At 41.5% G+C, this 19,505-nt stretch overlaps 1 protein-coding gene across 2 annotated transcripts in view; it reads left to right on the plus strand.

Moving 5' to 3' along the window:
- Window positions 1–19,233, plus strand: part of arhgap10 (Rho GTPase activating protein 10) — a 51,455-nt gene extending 32,222 nt beyond the window's left edge. Inside the window, exons 18-23 of one of the 2 annotated variants that reach the window (XM_026171355.1) lie at window positions 307–466; window positions 2,749–2,890; window positions 7,653–7,818; window positions 12,749–12,850; window positions 14,273–14,364; window positions 17,726–19,233. In XM_026171355.1, the coding sequence (XP_026027140.1) occupies window positions 307–466; window positions 2,749–2,890; window positions 7,653–7,818; window positions 12,749–12,850; window positions 14,273–14,364; window positions 17,726–17,814 (751 nt within the window). In that variant the 3' untranslated portion in view covers window positions 17,815–19,233. The remainder of the gene's footprint in view (window positions 1–306; window positions 467–2,748; window positions 2,891–7,652; window positions 7,819–12,748; window positions 12,851–14,272; window positions 14,365–17,725) is intronic. The other variant, XM_026171357.1, reaches the window with a different exon arrangement.
- Window positions 19,234–19,505: the final 272 nt, after the last annotated feature.

The following is a 19,505-nucleotide window of genomic DNA, read 5'->3' on the forward strand; positions in this document are numbered from 1 at the left end:
AGCTGGAAGATGAGTGCATCCAGATCTGGGTGGTTTACCACCTCCAGTTTTGAAGGGTAGAAAAAACTTGTCTTGTGTTCAAGGGCTGTTTTTCAGCCAGCGACTAAGCCTTTATTTAACATTATTTTTGGATTCCCTTTCTCATCTGCTTATGTAACTTTTTTTGGGGGAGGGGGAAATAATGACCCATTACAGTTACGCTACTGGAGCTCTGCCCTTTTTTATTCTTGGACTACCCTGTCTTTGTGAAGTTAAGTTGTTTAGTTGAAATTAAGCGGCTATAATGTGAGTGGTTATTTTCCCCAGCGTGGCGGCACACAGCAAGCAGAATCTGATGACCGTGGCCAACCTGGGCGTGGTGTTTGGACCCACATTAATGAGGCCACAGGAGGAGACTGTCGCCGCCATCATGGACCTTAAGTTCCAAAACATTGTGGTGGAAATCCTCATTGAACACCATGAAAAGGTAACACACAGACTTTATAATCTATCATATGCCTAGTGGAGTGCACTCTATAGACTGTATAAGTGTCTATGGGAATATCCTTCTATTGTATTCTATTGACTTTTTTTGATTGTACACACGTTAACTGCGTTGACTCTTCACATTGGATTCATCCTGCGAGTGCAACATTTTCTATACAACTGTTTTGCAATTCGCAGTCCACAACTATATTCACTAAAACCTAAGCACTGTAGGCAGCGCCAGGTAACAAGTGACAGCACGAAATGAAATCTGAGGTGACATGACATCAGTAAGCTGCTCACAGCACCTTGTTGTTTACCTACCTATGTGGTGCATAATTACTCGAAACTGACAGATTATAAATGTGCTAGTGCAGCAAAAAATGTGTTTGCGAGTCTTTTTTGGAACGGGGCGCTTTATTACTGTTAGAGGTTTTGTGTTTCGCTTCCTAAATTATTATTTGGTACTTCTCTGCTGGAACAGAAGTGCACGTACTGTACTATGTCTGACAGAAGAGTTTCATCTGGATCGAATAAGAGTCTCAATTAGGGGAGATGTGATGCTCTTTTCTTCTGCAGGTATTCTTGTTTTTGGTGAGGGTGGTTTATACGTGTGCATTGAAAACCTTTTTTTGCTTTCTTGAGTAAGTGTTCTGGCAAAAACATGCATCATACTAGATGATGGGGTAATTTGTGGCTATTGGAAGCTTTTCCGAGTTGACATAGAGCTCAGATAATGAAACATGCTCGGACAGAATACCCTTCACCCAGTTATTGAGGCGCAGAGAAGCTCGATGTTAGTTTAATTTACATATTTTTGTGTGGCTCTCCAATAGGGGGAGCCCTAAGTGCTTCTACCAGAATCAAACACATGGTTTTCTCTTCAATTTCAGCCTTTTGATTACTCCGTAGATTGTTGCACACATTTTATTACATTCAGAAAGGCCTGTCTGAATGCATTTATTTTGGTTGTGAGTTGTTTCATAACCTGTAGTTCACAGGATCATGTAATCTCCCCCAGAATGTCATTAATCGGTGTCAATCCTCAAACGGGGATAATTCTCCGTGTCAGAAGAGAAAAAGGTTTGAGATTAGTTTTCTAATCTGTTTGGAGCAGAGCTGCACTCGCTGCATAGAATCAGATGAAACCGGGAGCTCGTCGTGTTTATTTTCCTTCCAAGCTTCATTAAAATGAAGAAGAGGCGTGTTGCGAATAATGTCTCCACCCAAACTCACAAATCTAAAACGGGGTGTGAGAAAATACAGAAAAAACAACACCAGCAAAAACAACACCAGCCAGCCCCGCGCGCACCGCTAGTGTCCTTAGACTACCTAGAGGTATCCAGCACTGGCCGGGTGATAAAAGATGTAGTGTTAGAATGCAGCAAGAGCATTTTAGAAAGTACAGCATGTTTGAGCAGGGGAAAAGTTGAGCAGACAGACAGACGGGCATTAACTTCCCTCACAGCTGAGTCCCACTCCAGACTGTTGATACCCCCAGATACCAACAGTAGACTCTGCTTTACATTCACCTCCATCTGCAGAGAGAGGCGAGAGGGGAAGAGAGAGGCAGCACAAACTCTCAGCCATATCAGATTTCTCACTTTTTCTATCTGCCTCTCTCCTACAAACTTTTTCTCTCATGCCCCCCCCCCCCCTCCCCCTCCTCTATCTGCCTCTCCGTTCACACTCTCGCTCACTTTCTCTCTCTCTCCTCTCCCTTCCCTACCTCCCTCCTCTCCTCATCTGTGATCCTTTCTGAGGCTCTGCTGAGACTTCCTCTTCTCTGCAGCCCTATTCTCTTTTAACTCCACATCAGAAGTTTATATGTAAACACGGGCCCGGTGTAAACAGGCTTTGCCAGTTGGCCAGTCCTCCTCAAGTCCAAACCTTGTTTATTTGACTTTGGGTCAATTTTTTTCGGAGGAAAAACGTCACCTTAACTTAGCCCTGGATTTCTAGATGGGGAAGTGATTATTTATTTATTTAGTTATTTTTTAATTTTTTGGCCACACACACACACACACACACACACATGCGCACACACACACACACGAATCTGTTCACATGCAGTTTTTAGGGTCCAATCAATGAGCAGCTCAACTTTTCCTAGGAGAACTTGCTGCTGCTGCAAATATCTTTTTCCATCCACAACTACATAAAGAGTGTGAGTTTTTCAAAACACATTGGTTCAGTTGAGGACATGCTGCAGCTCAACAGTCTAGGAGTATCTGCATTGTGTATGCTGTGTTTTGCTACAGACTTATTCACATGTGTATTCAGATCTTTACAGATGCTCCCGAGTCATGCCCTCTCTCACCTGCTGCCCCAGTGCTCTGTGCTCCCACGAGGCAGTCCAAGAAAATGAGTCGACAGAATCGGCCTTTGGCTGTCTACAATCCGCAAGCCCTTGACATTCAGAATGGTAAGAGATGTACAAGTTTGTACCTGTATATTTTCACATTTCTCGGTGTGTTAAATAAAAGGTGTTGTGAATGTGTTTAGGAATTTATTTATTTTTTTGCTCTAGAAGTTCAAATGCTCCTCACTTTAGCTGTAAAGCACTATAGTGATTCAGCAAGCATCTCACTTAGCATTTATTCATTTGTAGGGCCCAAGAGGTCTTAAGTGGCAACAAGTGAGTAATACCTGCCCTGAGACTTTTAGTAAGTGCAAATGAACTGAACATAAATCTGTTATGTTGGAAAATATTATTTTACTTCCATTTCCATGTGCGGATATGTGGATACACCACACAGCAACTCAATACATTTAGGCATGTAGATATGGTGAAGATGACCTGCTGAAGCTCAAACCGATAACTTTGATCGTCGCACGGTTGTCGGTGCCAGACAGGCTGGTCTATAGAATATAGCAAAGTATTTCAGAAACTGCTGATCTACTGGGATTTTCCCCACACAGTCATCTCTAGAGATTACAGAGATGAAACAAGAAAGAAACTATACAGTGAGGGTAAAAATGTATTGTTGATGTCAATGGAGAATAGCCATACTGTTTCAAGCTGAGAGGAAGGCAACAGTAACTACTGGTTACAACCAAGGTACGCAGAAGAGCATCTCGGAATGCACAACTCAGTAAGTCATGAAGCAGATGGCCTGCAGCAGCAAAAGACCACGCTGGATGTCGGTCCTAAGCTACGAACAGGAAACCAAGGCTGCTGCTGGACCAAAATGGAAAACTATATAGACTTTGCCTGGTCTGATGAGTCTCGATTTCTGTTGCAGTATTCAGATAACAGGGCCAGAATTTAGTGCAAACAACATGAAAGCATAGAGCTGGCCTGGCTTGTATCAGTGGTTCGAACTGGTAGTAGTGCAGTGGTGCAGAAAATATTTTCTTGACACATTTTGGGCCAACTAGTACCAACTGACCATCATTCAAAAAGCCACTGTTTAGCTTAGTATGGCTGCTGACTGTGTCTATGCCTTTATGACCACAGCATGCCCATCTTCTGATGGCTGCTTCCAGGAGGATAACGCACCACGCCACAAAGCTCAAATCGTCTCAAACTGATTTCTTTTACATGACGATGAGTTCACTGTACCCAAATGGCCTCTACAGTAGGGCTGGGCCATATCATACCGTTCACGGTAATACCGGTATAATGTTGGGCAACGATAAGAAAATGAAATATCGCGATAGATTATGGGTAAAACGCGCATGCGCAGTGCCTTTGTTTTCATACGCACATGGCGGAAAATGAGAAGGTCGAAAGCGGATCGTTGAATGAAACGGATGAACCAGAATTGGTTTGTAAAAATGAGGCAACTTCAGTGGCGTGGAACTGGTTTAGCTTTCGTCCATCAGATACACAACAAAGCACTATTTTTGGTAGTGCATGCTAGCGGGCCGTCGTTATTACCGTGTTTTTTTGGAAAACACGGCACACTTAAAATCAATCCTTTGATTTTTCTGAAAATAGACAGTGCCCCTTATAATCCCGTGTGCCTTATGTATGAATTCCGGTTGTGTTTACTGACCTCGAAACGATTTTATGTCGTACACGGCGCTCGAAAATCTATCAAATGTTTGAGTACGACTTTGCTAAGCTACAAAGCCGCACCGCTTGATGGATTGTTGGAGCATTACGGCTATCGTAGGCAGACGCCTCGCGGAGTGATACGTACTGTGCTTCAACATAATATTACCGTATTGTGTGTGTATAACCTCTTTTTAAGTTTTGTGGATATTATGCATGGTTATGCTGAGGATATGTCGGCCAATTTCCACTGGAAATGCCTTTTGGTTAAACTGTCAGCAAGGAATTTGCACTGTTACATTTTTAGATAACTTTAATGCACATAAAAAAACAGCTGCTTGTTTAAGTGAAAATATATTGATGTTTGGGGGGTTTTTTTGCACTAACAAAGGTGTGGAGTTGTAAAGTATTTTGTCTAGTGTTAATTATATTGTCAGTTATATCGTTATTGCAAATTTTCAAATGTATATCGTGATAAATATTTTTGGTCATATTGCCCTGCTCTACTCTACAGTCACTAGATCTCAGTTCAATAGAGCCGCCAATTTGCAGCCAAAAGAATTTTCTGCAAATTTGTGACGCTATCATGTCAATATGGACCAAAACCCCTGAGGAATGTTTTCAGCACTTTGTTGAATCTATGCAGCAAAAAATTAAGACAGTTCTGAAGGAAAAGGGGGGTCTACGCTGGTTCTAGGTCTACACAAGGAAGCTGCCAGTTGAGATTCTGTTGAGGGGCAATTTAAAATCCAACATGTATTGTCTTAAAGAACCTAAAAAGGGAAAACTTTAGTGCTAATTTATTTTAGTGCTAATTTGTACACTCATACTCTAACATATTTTGTGCATTAATTATCATAATAGAGTGTTGCCAGGTTGTGAGGTGCACCAAGGAGGTTAGGCTTTATGTAATACAGTGTTGTTGAACAGAAACACAAAGTCAAAATATCCAGAATTATCATGAAGTCGAATCAGCATCTTTCTAATGGGCGGTTTAAACAAAAACTAAACATTATCACTGTCGGATGCATTCAGGCAACAATATTAGTATCCATTAGTTTGAGGTGGGTGTAACAAATAAACTGGCAACTAAGTGTATTTACCGCTGATCCCTGCTGAGCTCTAAATCACTCACTCTGTCTGTTCCCTTATGAGTGCTATGCAGAATAACAGTGTCTACAGATGACACACTAAACTTAATCACCTTCTTTCTCTAATACTGTTTGAAGGGATTTGCATCTGGGTCTTTTCTGTGTTTTTGTTTACTTAAAAATTTACTTTCTCTAAAGATTGACTGGGAGACTGCAGCATAAGAGAGTCCCACTCTGGTACATCAGGAGAGCTGGTCACCTGACCCACTGACCCAAACACTCTAACTCTAGCAGTTTCTGATCCACAGCCAGTTAAATCCCCCCCCCCCCACACACACACACACACACAATACCAAAGGAGTCTAAATCTGCTTACCAGATTGCCTCTCTTTGTCTCCCTTGTGCTAGCTTTTACTGTGGGGTATTTTAATATCAGGGATGAAAGGCATAATCCTTTTTTAACCTTTGTGTCTTTTATATGGGTCCCACATAATAAGAGTAAAAGCAATTTAAGAATGCTGAAGTGGGTAAGAGAGAGCAGTGTTTATGTATGCGTGTGACTCTTCTTATGATTCTACGTGCCGTGCTGGGTGTCTGATATCCTCGCAGATGTGACGGCACGCTATGCATAGAGAGGTGCTTTAATCAGAGTATTTGTGTCAGGAAGCTTTCCAACAACTGTGGTTTACAAGGCTCTTATTCTCAAGATGATTACAGATCACTTGCATGTTTGTTACTGATTTAATTAAAATGTAAAAGGTGCTAAAGATTTAGCTGCCAGTTTATTACTGTTGGGTGTGTTTTGCTTTTTTAATATTTATTTCATCAGATGTGATCTTTTTCTTAGAGCACTTTACAAAAAAATGTACTGTCAAAATCTGTAGATAAAATTATATAATAATGCATAAAATAAATTGAACTCATTCTCATTATAAAGTGGTCTCAAGTTTAATCAATAGATTTTTTTTAACTTTTAACTTTAACTTTTTTCCACTAGAGAAGCTTTGCATGATTTACAGTATAAATTAATCTTTGGTGCAGACCCTCAGGCCATCTTCTGTCTCTTACAACCAGATTTATATCCTGACATCACCACCTTCTAAGCAAACTTTCTTTTGGTGGGTTTCCACCTCTAAACAAAAGACTTGAACAGTAGGCTAGCAACAATATTCTGCTCACATCTAGTGCTGCGTATAAGAAGCAAGTTGTAACAACAACTGCTTCATTTTTCACCATGACAATGATCCCAAACAGACTGCCGGCGCAGTAAAAGCATACTTGGATAGAAAAACTCACAGTGTAACACTGTTGGTCATCGATTGGCCTCCCCAGAGCTCGGGCCTCAATATTATTGACGCAGTGTGGGATCATCTTGAGAGAATAGTGCCAGCAGCCAACATCCAAAGAAGAGCTTTGAATGTCCTTCAAGAAGCCTGGAGAACTATTCCTGAAGCAGCTGCCTAAGAAAGATCAGGCTGTGTTCATAACAAATATTGACTTTCAAGTTCATTAGAAATGTACAAACTCTGGTTTTGGCCTATATATTGTACTTCCATGTATGTTTGCACATGTTTCAATAAATCACTGCACACATTTCCTATTTTATTAGCAAAATATAAAGAAATGAGGGTGGCTCAAGAGTTTATCACTGTACTGTACACAAAGCCAGTTCTTAGACATTTTCATAATTGATGTATTTATCGGGGGAGAGATAAATGTTGTATTTTGTGGTTTTGTTTTTTTTGTTTTTTTACATTTATCCTTTTGTGCCTCCCTCATCTCCTAAAAGCACAATCTTTACGTCACAGTAAAAGTGAAAAACAAGAGCTCGGCTCTCCCAGCTGTCTCTTAGGTTCCTGTCTATGACTTCACAAGTGTAACGAACAACACAAACTTGGTTGTAAGTCTCGCCTGCTTTGACAGCAGTTTGATTTACAAAGTCCCTTGTTGATGCAGGATTGTTTTCATGTGTTGATAAATTATTCATCTGTTTTATCGTCGGCGAGCTTGAGCAGACTGAACCTTTTACCATTGACTAAAATTATTTAAAAAGATGTAATTAACTCAAACAAACACATGTTAATTGTTTATCCCAGTGTCAACAGTGGGAGACAGTTCCAGCCCAGCTCCAGATGAGACCTCAATGGGCAGCAATGAATCTGTGTCATCGCAGTCATCATCAGCCTCGGCCTCAGAGGTGAATATGGAGAAGAGTGACCACGCCCCTCTTAATGCCAGCCTCTCCTCAGGCAGCAACTCCGGGTGAGTTCTTCACTAAGTCTCAAATCGATATGTCGCATGCGGGCGCTCAGAATGCATGTTTGTGAGGTGAGATCTTCAGCTATCAGGCCACAAATGAAAATGATTTCAAATTAGTAGTGCTTCACATCAAGTTATCCCATTCTCAAAGGTAAACTCTGTTTTTAATAACTAATGTTTGATTAGAGTGTTTTCTAATTAACTGGTCTTTGCTTCCAAAGCACAGCTGTTAGTCTGGTAATCAGTCTTTGGGCCAATTTCCTCTCACTTAATGTATTGATTCATTTAACATATGAATCGTTGAACTTCTCAGAAGTGTAGGGGATGATTCAGAGGAAAAGGCAAACTCCAAATAAGAGAGAAGGACATTATTTTAATTGTAGGCTTTTTATTCACTTGCATTTTGTATTGACGTGGTTACTGTGATTCTGTGAGAACCTGTTCTTATGTATATTCATATTCTTTTTAGTCTCTTGTTAGTGTTTTTGGAGCAGAAATCTTCCATTAAATCAATTGGATTTTAGGTTTTTTGTCTTCCAGTTCAAACCGGTGTAGTTTAATCAGACCATCGGGGATTCGATGCTCCCCTCGTCCAGTCCTTAGAAAAGCACATCTTTTAGTAACATGTTAGCGTTTGATTCAGGGCACCGTTGGTCATCCTCAGCTGGCAGAAAATTGAAATGCCCTTTCACACCCTTTCAGTTTTGCATCATCTGGCTCGACAGTAACTTTGATGCACACTTGCGGAGTAAAATGAAGAATGAAATACTTTGAATATTGGCGCACATATTTCAGCAACAACCTGAGAATAGCGACTCTAAGCCAAAAGTCCAGCAACTTCTTCCTGTGGACATTATTAAAAAGGAAATTCATGTAAACACTTTGGGTTTCATTCATCATGGGAAGCAGTTGCACTTTTCTGCACTTAGCAGCTGCATCTCAGCTCCCTCTTTACAACTCTGGGCAAAAAGCATACTTGGCAAGATAAAACAATCATTATTAATAATGCACACTTACCTATTTTTGAACATTGTGAATCGTGGAAAACGAGCATCTCAGTTCTCGTGTGAATCACGCGTTTGCTAACCTGTAATGCACATTACTCAGTTGCCATTTTTGAGTTTAATTAAATAACAGATTATTCAAGGTAAAGTGGAATTAATTATTGGAGTGTCAGCCCCATTGTTCTTGCTATTACTCTTTTGTACTAGATGGGAAATGCATTAATAGCTGGAATGCATTGCCATGCCTCTCTCCCTCTCTCTCCCTCGCTGGCTTCTCCTTTCTGTCCTCACTGCTAAGTCCTTGGTCCTTTTTGTTGTTTTCAGCCTATGACTTGTCTTGAATGCTGATGTGAGAGATGAATTATTGGGTTATGCTGCAGATGTTAGACTCTCTGCTGTGTCATGTCTACACAGTCACCTTGGAATAGACTTGTCTTTTTTTCCCTCATTCACTGTCCCTCTCTCCTTTTCCATCAGCTGAAAAGAGTTGTAAAATAAAAACAAATCCTCCTCACACCTTGACAGAGGACAATGTGATTCTTCTCTCTGTGACCTCTGTGGGTGCCTGCCCGCCTGTGAGTGTAGGCATGTTTAGTTTTTTTTCTAAGTTGCAGGATTAGACGGACAAGGCTCTATAGCCCTTATGTAACCAACTCTATTTTTTTCCCCTGTGGGTATTTTATTTATTTATTTTTTTGTGCTTTCCCACATATGTGGCATCATGTTGGAGGACGGAAGGAGCAACCAGGAGGAGGTCGTAAATCTCGGCTCTTATTTGTTTGGGAGACAGGTGGCCGTGCGTTGGCCGTGTAAATCGTATTGACATTGGGGAGATATTCATCTTGTTTACCCTTATAGCCGCAGCCCCTGTCCCTTTATGAAGACTTGCGCCATATGTCACAGGGTGTCGCCCTGGCTTTGTTCGCTCATAAATCTTAGCATGTGAGATGGTAGAGACCTGTTAGCACAGCAGCTCTCTGGCGTGGAACCCAGGGATTCGGCGTGAGTCGTAGCCAAAAAGAGCAGTAGGGATGGCAATTGCTGCATTACTTCCAGCCACTCTCAGAAATGTGTTAGCTGCTCTCTGGCGTGCTCAAAGGCGCACCTGGAAAGCAACATATTTTAGTCTCTGTCCTGCAGCATGGCAAAAATCTGCATGGTCATACAAAAAAAACGCATCCTGACTCACTGTATCATACAGTAACTCTTTGTGGGTATTTGCACGATTTATCTTCTCTGTCTACTTCCATGTCTTGCCTCATTTCTCCTCTTCTCCCTGAATTCACTCACAGCTTCTCCCAGCGGCTCAGTTGCCCGAAGTGCTGCCCAATGAGGTTACATTTTCTGGCCTTTTTTTTGTTTTGTTTTTTTGGCCTCCTTCTATCTCTGTGCTGCTGCCCCACCTCCAGCCCTCCAAGCCTCCCACTGGCAGACAGCTGTGGATCATAAAATGGTGGATCAGAGCTTATTTCCTGCCCACCCAAACTGGAGATTGCTGGGCGAGCAGCTCGGCTATAGGTCTGATCCCACTTTCTACTAGAAACAGTACTAAATCCCACCGCTGCCTTTCGTCCTTTGGTAGAAAGACGGTCGATAGCCCCGCTCATCCCCATGTTAGCTCCACGCCAGGATCAACAAGGCTTGGATCCTCCAGGCTGAAATTCCTGCAGTAATGAGAAGCAGCAGCCCTCTGCTGTGCAATGCGTGATAACGTGTGATAACCCCAATGTTTATAACGATAAACCAGAAGACCTCCAGGTGCTGTTCACTTTGAAATTCCGTGTTTGCAATATTGTTTGAGTTTGATATAATGATGCCCTTTAGTTTTTACAATTTGCCCTCTGCTCAATATAATATACATACACATCCTCACAACTTAATACTCTTAAAGAAAACTCTTGTGATAAATATTACCGGCATCTGAAAGGGGATTTTCATCCAGGCCTTTCATGCACTGCATTTTCAAGTCCCTATTTACTGTATTTAATCATCTTTACAGAAAAGGCTTAGCTAGGCCTGTGACGGGTAAAAAACAACGAAGAGCAATTCATGCTCGATGCTATTTTTGCTGAAGAGAAACGGTAAACGATTTCCCTCGCTTTGGCTTAGCTGTAATTGTGAAAGCAATTTTTGGATAAATCCATTTACCTCTGATGTATTTAACAAGTTTCTAGGGCAACCATGTGGCGTTCCCTGATTTCCCTAACTGTTTATTCTGTTATTATTATTTAGATATCTGTTTATTTTAAAGATCTTCACAGAGCTGCATAATCCTCTTCCCAGCTGTGAGAAACAGTCAGACAGATCATTTAACTTTTCTGAAATATGTGGATGTTGACATTTTCTCCTTTCAATATCATCTAATTTTGGATATGGCGTGTATGTGAGTGAGTTCACCTGCTGGTGGGTCAAGTGTTGGCGCTCCTCGGCTCTCCTCTCTTTTGGCTTCGACCCAGGCGGACAGTGGTTGTGCCTGGGACCAGGTTAATGAGTGGATTTGCTGCACTGCAGCGCACTGTCCCCCATGCTGATGTGGAGCAGCTGAGCACCACAGTGGCCCCACACTGCTGCAGAGCTATAAATCACCCACAGTCAGGCCAGGCCCAAACAGAACAGCCACCGCTGGGGATGGACAAGAGCACTGAGAGAAGCAGCGGAAGAAATGAGGGAAGAAAGCAACTACGGGAGGCGAGGGGGTGGCGTGGGACGAAAACGTGAGCACAGTGCTGTGTTCACCTCCACCTATGTCCACATAACATCCCCAGCCATGTTCTCCCTTAAGGCTATCTCTCCCCCCACGTCTACTAGTGCCAACGTAACCACTATTCACAACATCCTCTCAACCTCCAGCCCCTCCCCAGCTGCTCCCTCTAATTGCCTTTATTAACGTCTCTATGGGAGCGGCAGCTAGGAGCAATTTGCTCATTATGTGCTGTATTAGCACTGGCCCTGGGGCAGGCATGGAGCACAGAGGGATGCCTGGCTGAGACTCCTGCTCTCCTCTGCTGCACTCTCCCTTTATCAGGACCCCTACCTCAGTCCTTCAGGTCGGCCATAGACTTGTTGGCCCTGACAACGAGTGTAAAGCACAGCTACTACTGCAACAGATAAAACTACAGTCAACGTGTGACTGTGCAGAACCTGCGCTCACTACTGTAGGTACAGGTTTTACCAAGAAAAGAAACGCATAATGGCTTGAGAACCTCTTCACGGGGTACACACACAAAAATCAGCTCAAGATGGTGACGTTAACTAATTAAAGTTTTCCTTCTGATTTTGCTATATTGTATATCTAAATGTTATATTTAATGGAATCTGGTGAAATAAAATTAAATTGATCGGTATATGTTTAGTTTACACCAAGCACATTTTCCTCACAAAAAAATCGCATTTGAGTAAATAAACCTTTGAGTTCATATATTTCAATTGCATTTATATTATAATGCTGCGTGAACAAGAACATTAATGCTGGTATCGTGTTGTTTTCATGGAAATGTGACTCCGTGCTATAGTGTAGTATGCCAACATTACTGTATGTATAAGATGTCCTTAGCCTTAATCTGCATTCTTTTTGATGGCCAGCAGGGGGTGACTCTTCTAGTTGCAAAACCAAGTGATTGTACAGAAGCCTGTGGTTACATGAGCCTACTTCTCTTTTGATTTATGACCTCACTAAACGCTAATTCTAAGTCTAAATGTTTCGTTTTGTTCTTTATGGTTGAATTAAGAATTAAATAAACTATAAATTGTGCAATATTCCAGTCAGAGACGCCCCTTTCTCATAGTGTTCAAAAAACAAGTCGTCAGCGGCTAAAAATCCAAAAATCCAAAGCGGGAAACCGATGGATTACATAATGCTGACCATAATTTCAGTCAGCAGACGACACTATGGAATCTGTGGTGACTAAGCTGCTCTGTTTTATTTGCAGATCTGCCACAGCAGCAGCCTCCTGCTCTGCTCCTGGATCGTCAGGAGAGCGTCAAACTGCTGCTACCAAAGCTACTTCTGACAAAGAAAGGCAAGAGGAAAGGTAAGACAGGGCTCTTTGCTAGTTTCTTCTCTAATTTCGTAATTGCAGTTGGCCTCTCTTCCGTGCTGTTTTGTCTGAATTGTTCACTATCACGCTCGCATCATGTTTGAATGTCATGCGGAAAAATTCTTTCGCTCTCTTTTCCTGTTTTAAATCACTTCCTCCGTTACTAACTCGCTGCTCTTATCTTGCGTGTCTCAATCGTCTAGCATCAGCGCAGCTTTTCACATCAATATTTTCCTTCTTTTTCTTTTTAATGTTGTTCACTCTTTGTGTGATTTGGTTACCTTTGATGAATTGAATGCCACACAAGCATTGGCCATAGCAGCAACCTTCTCCTTTGTCAAGCCTCAAATGGTACCTTGAGAGAAGTGGATGGGACTGTGCACGCAGTCAGCCCATTGCACTGATCAATTGCCCTGCCTGCCTCCAAATAAATGCTCAGTTCATTCTCGGTGCCTTCAGATGTTGCTGAGGAGTATGCAAACAGCGTGGTAATTCTATGGGCAATCCATCAATGTTGTTTTCATCGAAATAAAAGTCTTCGTTTTTCCAAATGCGGTTCCACATGAGTGCATTCTTCCAAAATTCTTCTGAATTCAGGAACTTGGCTGAGCATTGTTGTATTGACAACTCTGTGACCACAAACTTTTTTCAGTTTGTATATCTTCTTTCTCCTTTCTCATCCTACATTGTTGCCTCTCTGCAGAAAGAATATGAAATATTTATCAGGGCATCGTGCGTTGAAGGCACAATTTCTACATGGTAATGTTGCTGGCGTTCGAGATAACACTTTGCAATGGTGGGCAAAACAAGCTTTCTGTGGAGACGGTTTTTATGTTTTTGCCAACCGAATGGCATAAATACGTCTTTTTACTAACCTTTGCGGTGCGATGAATATGGTTTCTTTGACGGCGCTCTTTTACATCGGGCTGATTTAAAATGCAGCTTCTGAGCTCACAAATGGGAATTTAAAAGCCGAAGCGCTGCGGAGGGAGATTTCTTTTCTACCTGTGTTTGTGTGCAAACCTACTTTAGAATCCCCCTGCTACTTTTTAATTATCTCACCATAGATGGTTGTCTGCTGCGCAGACCTGATGTGTGCTTTCCTTTTTGGCTGTACAAAATCTGCTGCAAACAGTGCTGCATCCCATTGTGTCTGAGCACACACACACGCACATGTGCTTGTAGCTGTGTTTTGACTCGCTCCTTGGACTGTCTAGACTAGAGATAGGGCAAGACAAGGCTGTGTAGTGGCCCAGCTCCTCTCTCAGTACTTTTTTTTTCTTATTTTCCAACCTGGCCCATTTCTGCTGTTTCAGGCTAGTGAGTGAATGAACAAGCAGGCCCCGGGCCCAGATTGAACTGTGCGGTAATCCTTCCCAAAGCTCCGCCAGCTCACTGATTGCCTTCATTTTTCAGTGTCACCAGCAGGAAAGCCAGGGCAGTGTACCCATGTGAGGCTGAGCACGACTCTGAGCTCTCCTTCCACGTCGGCGACATATTCAACGGTGGTAAGTGTTATCGCCTACACCAGTCGCTCACTCAGAACCAGCCCTGGCATATTGGATTTGGAGGAAAACCGAACAGCCAATCTGATCTTCAATTGAACGGAGAGATGAGACAAGGAGGGGGGAGAACAGGGAGGGCTGCGCAGGAGACACAGATTTGGTCTGTGGTGTCTCTGAGTCGAAGCTCAACTGAGCTTTAATCACTCATAGAGGAAATGAGGATTTTTCGAGTCCCTATTTTTTATATTTTTGTGAGAACCCTCCTTTATGAGACACAGATAGTATAAAGTGTATATACTGAATTATGTACAAGCAAACCTGCTTGTGGAGATGCTTTTGATATGACCTAAGAATTTATTGGTTGTTGTGATCACGTAGCTTTACATTTTTGCACTGTTTGAAATGGGTGCAACTGTATTTTAGTGTTGGTGTGAGGAGTACATGCCATTCAAAACATGATTACAGTAACAACACTTAATTTATTAGAAAGTGGATTTATAAGTATTAAGAAAATAATAATATTTTAAAAGTCAGATTAAACCATCCTCTGTTTTATTTTTCTCACGTTTTAAATAACTATCTTGTTGAAGTTGTTTCTTTTGGATTTTAACATAAATCTCCAGTGATCCTGTTAAGAAAGTTTGGGCACATTCTGTACAGCTTTGTTTACTATCTGTGTGTCCTTCAGCACTTAATCTGGCTTCAAAGGAGGCGACTGACATTGTTACATAAATGTTACGTGCCGAGGTTTTAATCAACTAAACATCTACTTGCTGTGTCTTCAAAACCCTTGACATTTTGCTGCACTTCTATTTCTAAATGTATTTGTGGTCTTAAGTCAGCTGGAGCATAGCAGATGTGCAGAAGGTCAAGAGGTCTGACTCTTTACCAAGTCTGTGTATATGTGTGAAGACAAAGTTGACATATATTGATGTTTCCTAACCCTTAAAATTAGCAGAACATATCTGCATTTCTTATTTGCTTATAATTTATTCTCTTCGATTCTTCGATTCTTAGCCACCTTAGAGACCTAAAGTTTTTTGTTGTTGTTCCATTATACTATACAATATATAACAGTTCAAAACATAGTGGATGCAAACAGCCCTTTAACAACAGTCCTTGCACTGGAAGACAGGTCCCAGGGGCGGAGACATGGGGTGGCTTTGGCAATGAAAGCCTGAAGTCTTGACCCCCCTCTAGCCAACCCACGCAGTCAGTGGTGGTGAAGGGGGGGGGGGCTACATTCACACTAAAAAGAACTGGAGTTATGTCCAGTTTGTTTTATCTTTCCAGCAGAAAGTTTTTGCAGAACTTTTCTCTGTGTTCCACGTTTCCATATTTTGAACACATTTTAGCATTATTTTAAAAGCATGAGTACGATTGAAATTGTTCTCATCCTATGAGTTTTATTGTAGTTTTTCAGTCACGCGACTGCTAAACACGTGACATTAACTTATCTGACATTTTGGACGTGTCACAATGTACGGTCAAGTAAACAAGGCCCCAGTCACACAGATCTAGAGATCAGTCCATGACCATCTGGCAACCGACGATTGTGAGTGGAAAATGTGTGTTGCCTCCACTTCCTTGCGATTGTGTTAGTTGCTAACAGATTGCTGTGGTGGCTGGTGGCTTGCATGGAACATGCCCAGCTTATCTGCAACTACTTTCTGCTTTTATTTTGGAGGCAACATTTTCTGTTTCCAGTTTGTATTGCACTTTTTCCAAGTTTTACTGCGACTTTGCTAGTAGTTACCTACCTTAGCCTACCAAGCACACTAAGGGCAACAATCTGCTAGAGACTAACACGATCACAAGCAGGTTTTTGGTGCAACACCTTCCTTGCAATTGATTCCATCAAGTGTTGGTAAACAGCTGCCAGAAACCACTTGTGAACTGGTTAGAGGTTCAGTGTGTCTTTTATATATATATAATACACATTCAAGCTTCGTCTTCCGTCATACAGCTTCAACTCTCCCTGGTGTCTTCTCCTGAAAAATGAAGAAATAAGCCCAGAATCTTAGTTTCTTCCTCTTCTTGTGCAGAAACATCAGGACCAGCTCATCATCACTTAATGTCAGCTTAATTTTTTTCACGGTGCATTTTTTAAAAACTAATTTTCTGGAAAAAATGCAAGGTGTTTAAAGTGTATATGTTACACAGCAAGTCTGCATCTGGAAAATTGTGAATTTCTTGTCACTTTTTTCCAATGCGCTCAGTTTGAAATGGTGCTATGATTTAAAAATGAATGTCATGTTGTTTTTTACAAGAGCTGACATGAGGGATTGGGTCCATAACCTCATCAGGAAAATGCTCACTCAAGTCACAGAGTAAGAGACCTGAGAGGCATGTTTTCATGGACTTTTATTTAGCTGGGCTTTTTTTTTTCTAGCCGCAGCTGTCGCCCCCTGCTGGTCGTTCAACTCATCGGTCCCCAACCTTTTTTGCGCCACGGACCGGTTCATGTCTGACAATATTTTCACAGCCCGGCCTTTAAGGTGTCACGGATAAATACAACAAAATAGAACCAGTACTGTTACCAAAAAACAGAAGATTTATTCATAACACATGGGAAAAGACACAGGGAAACCAAATTAACGATAAAAATGATTAAAAAATAACACTAAAAACCCCGAAAACCATGAATTTCATACCTGAGCCTCAACTCTCGCTGCCCAGTACCAAACGACTCACGGTCCGTGGCCCGGGGATTGGGGACCGCTGGTTTAACAAACATAGATTTAAAGCTCCTCTGCATTTGCTTCCCTTTTCACAACTAACTGTTACACCACTCATTATGCACTTCATTTAATGCCACCACAACTCAACAGATAAAACGTATATGGTGAGGTGACGTCAGATACTAGATGTCACAGAGATCGCAACAATTGTCTTTGAAATTCCCATTCTGTTCAGGAAAAAGTGAGATATTAGTTTCTATTTCAATTTAGCAAGCCTTCTAAAAGCGGGCTGTTTTGCTTTGAGGTTTGGAAATGACTTAACTTGTCTATACCCATATGAAAGGTTTTTTTGTTTTTTAAGTTCTTATTTCTTTCAGTTTTGAGTAAAATGACTAAACTGAAAGGGCCGAAAGAAAACAAAATGACCACTGGATTTAAAGTAAATTTGTATGGTCTTTTTTGCAGCCTGGGATTTGCTTTCTGACATATCTGTCCTGCTAACAGGGTCACAGTGTAGTTTATTGTAACTGAATAATCGCTGTATCCTCCTTTAAACCTCTGCCCACCACACTCTCTTAACAGTGTACTCACTGGAGGCCCAGTGTCCTCTGTCTCTCTCCCACCCTCATCCCCTCCCATGCTGTTGTTCCCCCCCGTCAGTGACACTGTGTCCTCTCTTGCAGTGACCCAGTCGAGGGAGCCGGGCTGGCTGGAGGGGGAGCTGGAGGGGAAGAGGGGCCTCATCCCTGAAAACTATGTGGAGATGCTGTAGAACCAAAAGGAAATATTTATGGACATTTCATCACGTTCGCCGAGGGAAGTATGGGAAGATGCACGTGCCTCGATAGCCTCGTTCAATCGAAGCCCTGAATTTTCTCAATCAGTAATGACAACACCATATGATGTTATTGGTGCATTTTTGTTTGTTTGTTTGTTGCTGGCAAGTAGACTTTACAATGCATTTGCAAGCATGTTTATGTGTTTGTTCATTTTAGCCAAGTGTTCACCTGATTTTTGACAATTGTAATTGCAAAATGGGATTGCACTTCCAGTGCTCTGCTGTATATGAAGATGCTGTAGCCTCTATCCAAGGAACTTAGCAGAACCAGAGGAGAAGCGTCTCTCTAAGCGCCCTCTGCCCTGTTATACATGGTATCCATGAGCTCAAAGTCAAAGGGTGATCTTCAGAAACCACAAAGTAGAATGACAGCACTCAAAACCACTGTAACATTGACCCCCTCACAACCCGCCACAGCCCTTGACATTGATCCACGCAAATTTGTTTGAGATACCCTTTGTGCCTTTACAGTCAAAGCACCCGGTGTAAACATGCGTACGGGTATGTATGAAAACGATCGGGCGAACTTTTCATTTATACGCTTTTGCGATGTTCTGTTCTTTTGAGAATAGCTAGACATGCAAAAGGAGGCACACTGCTGATGTAATTGTATTTTGTGTAATTGGCGCATTGATTGCACGTTTTGTTTTGTTCTTCTTTTTTTTTCTCATTTTAATTTACAGTGCCGTATCGTTGCTGCCGAACTTTTTCAGAAACGCCTCTTAGCCACCCGATGGAACCTGTTGGGTTAAACACTAACACCTGACAATCAGCCGCAGTCGATTTCAGCAGGTGATCGAAACCAAGTGTTTTTCTTCTCAAATCCTCCGTCTGGTTTGTTGTTTTTCGAGTTCAACGTTACTCAGGTTCTTCAGAGCAAAGGAATGAGACACTCCCAGAAAGTCTGAATTTTGACTTTTATTAGTTCTTTATTAACTTATCGGAAATGTGTGTTTTATTGTGAGCGAGACCACGAAATGCAGTACTTTGAAATATTTGTACCGTTTCGCATCCATCGAGTGTACAAAGCCCTAAAGAGTTACAACCAAGTATATTTACTGCGCTAAGTAATGGATGGGTTTTTTTAGGTTGTCATTTAGATTTGGTTTTAGCATGTGCGCACACCATAATACATTTTATCCTTCAGCTGTTCAGCGAAACACTTTCATTTGTCTGAGAGCTTTGGTTCAGCTGATTGTTTGTGTTTGCAGCTGAGGTTACAATAATTTAAGACAATGATTTATGACGTTTGTAAAGGTTCTTGGCTTTTCTCTCTCTCTTTTTTAAAATTTACCTTTGGGTAACTTCTTGATCAATGTTAAACAAATAAAGATATCTATTTTTGTTCTTTCACTGCATTGCATATTCTTGTCATGAAAAAATACGATAAATGATTTATTTAATTTTTTTTTTTTTTTTACAAATTAAGGTCTTTAACAGTTTCTTTAATTATTGGACTAATCTCACAACAGCCTATTAAACGACACACATTTCATGGCCGTATTGTGCCGACTGAGAGTTATAACGAAAGTTTGCCGTTTAGATCTTTGTCTGGGAAATGTGCAGCTTTATTAATGTGGAACGTGTGTGGTTTTTTTTTGCTGATTCATCCATTGTGTCACTGA

Source organism: Astatotilapia calliptera, chromosome 6, assembly GCF_900246225.1.
Source record: "Astatotilapia calliptera chromosome 6, fAstCal1.2, whole genome shotgun sequence".
In the NCBI taxonomy this organism is placed as follows: domain Eukaryota; kingdom Metazoa; phylum Chordata; class Actinopteri; order Cichliformes; family Cichlidae; genus Astatotilapia; species Astatotilapia calliptera.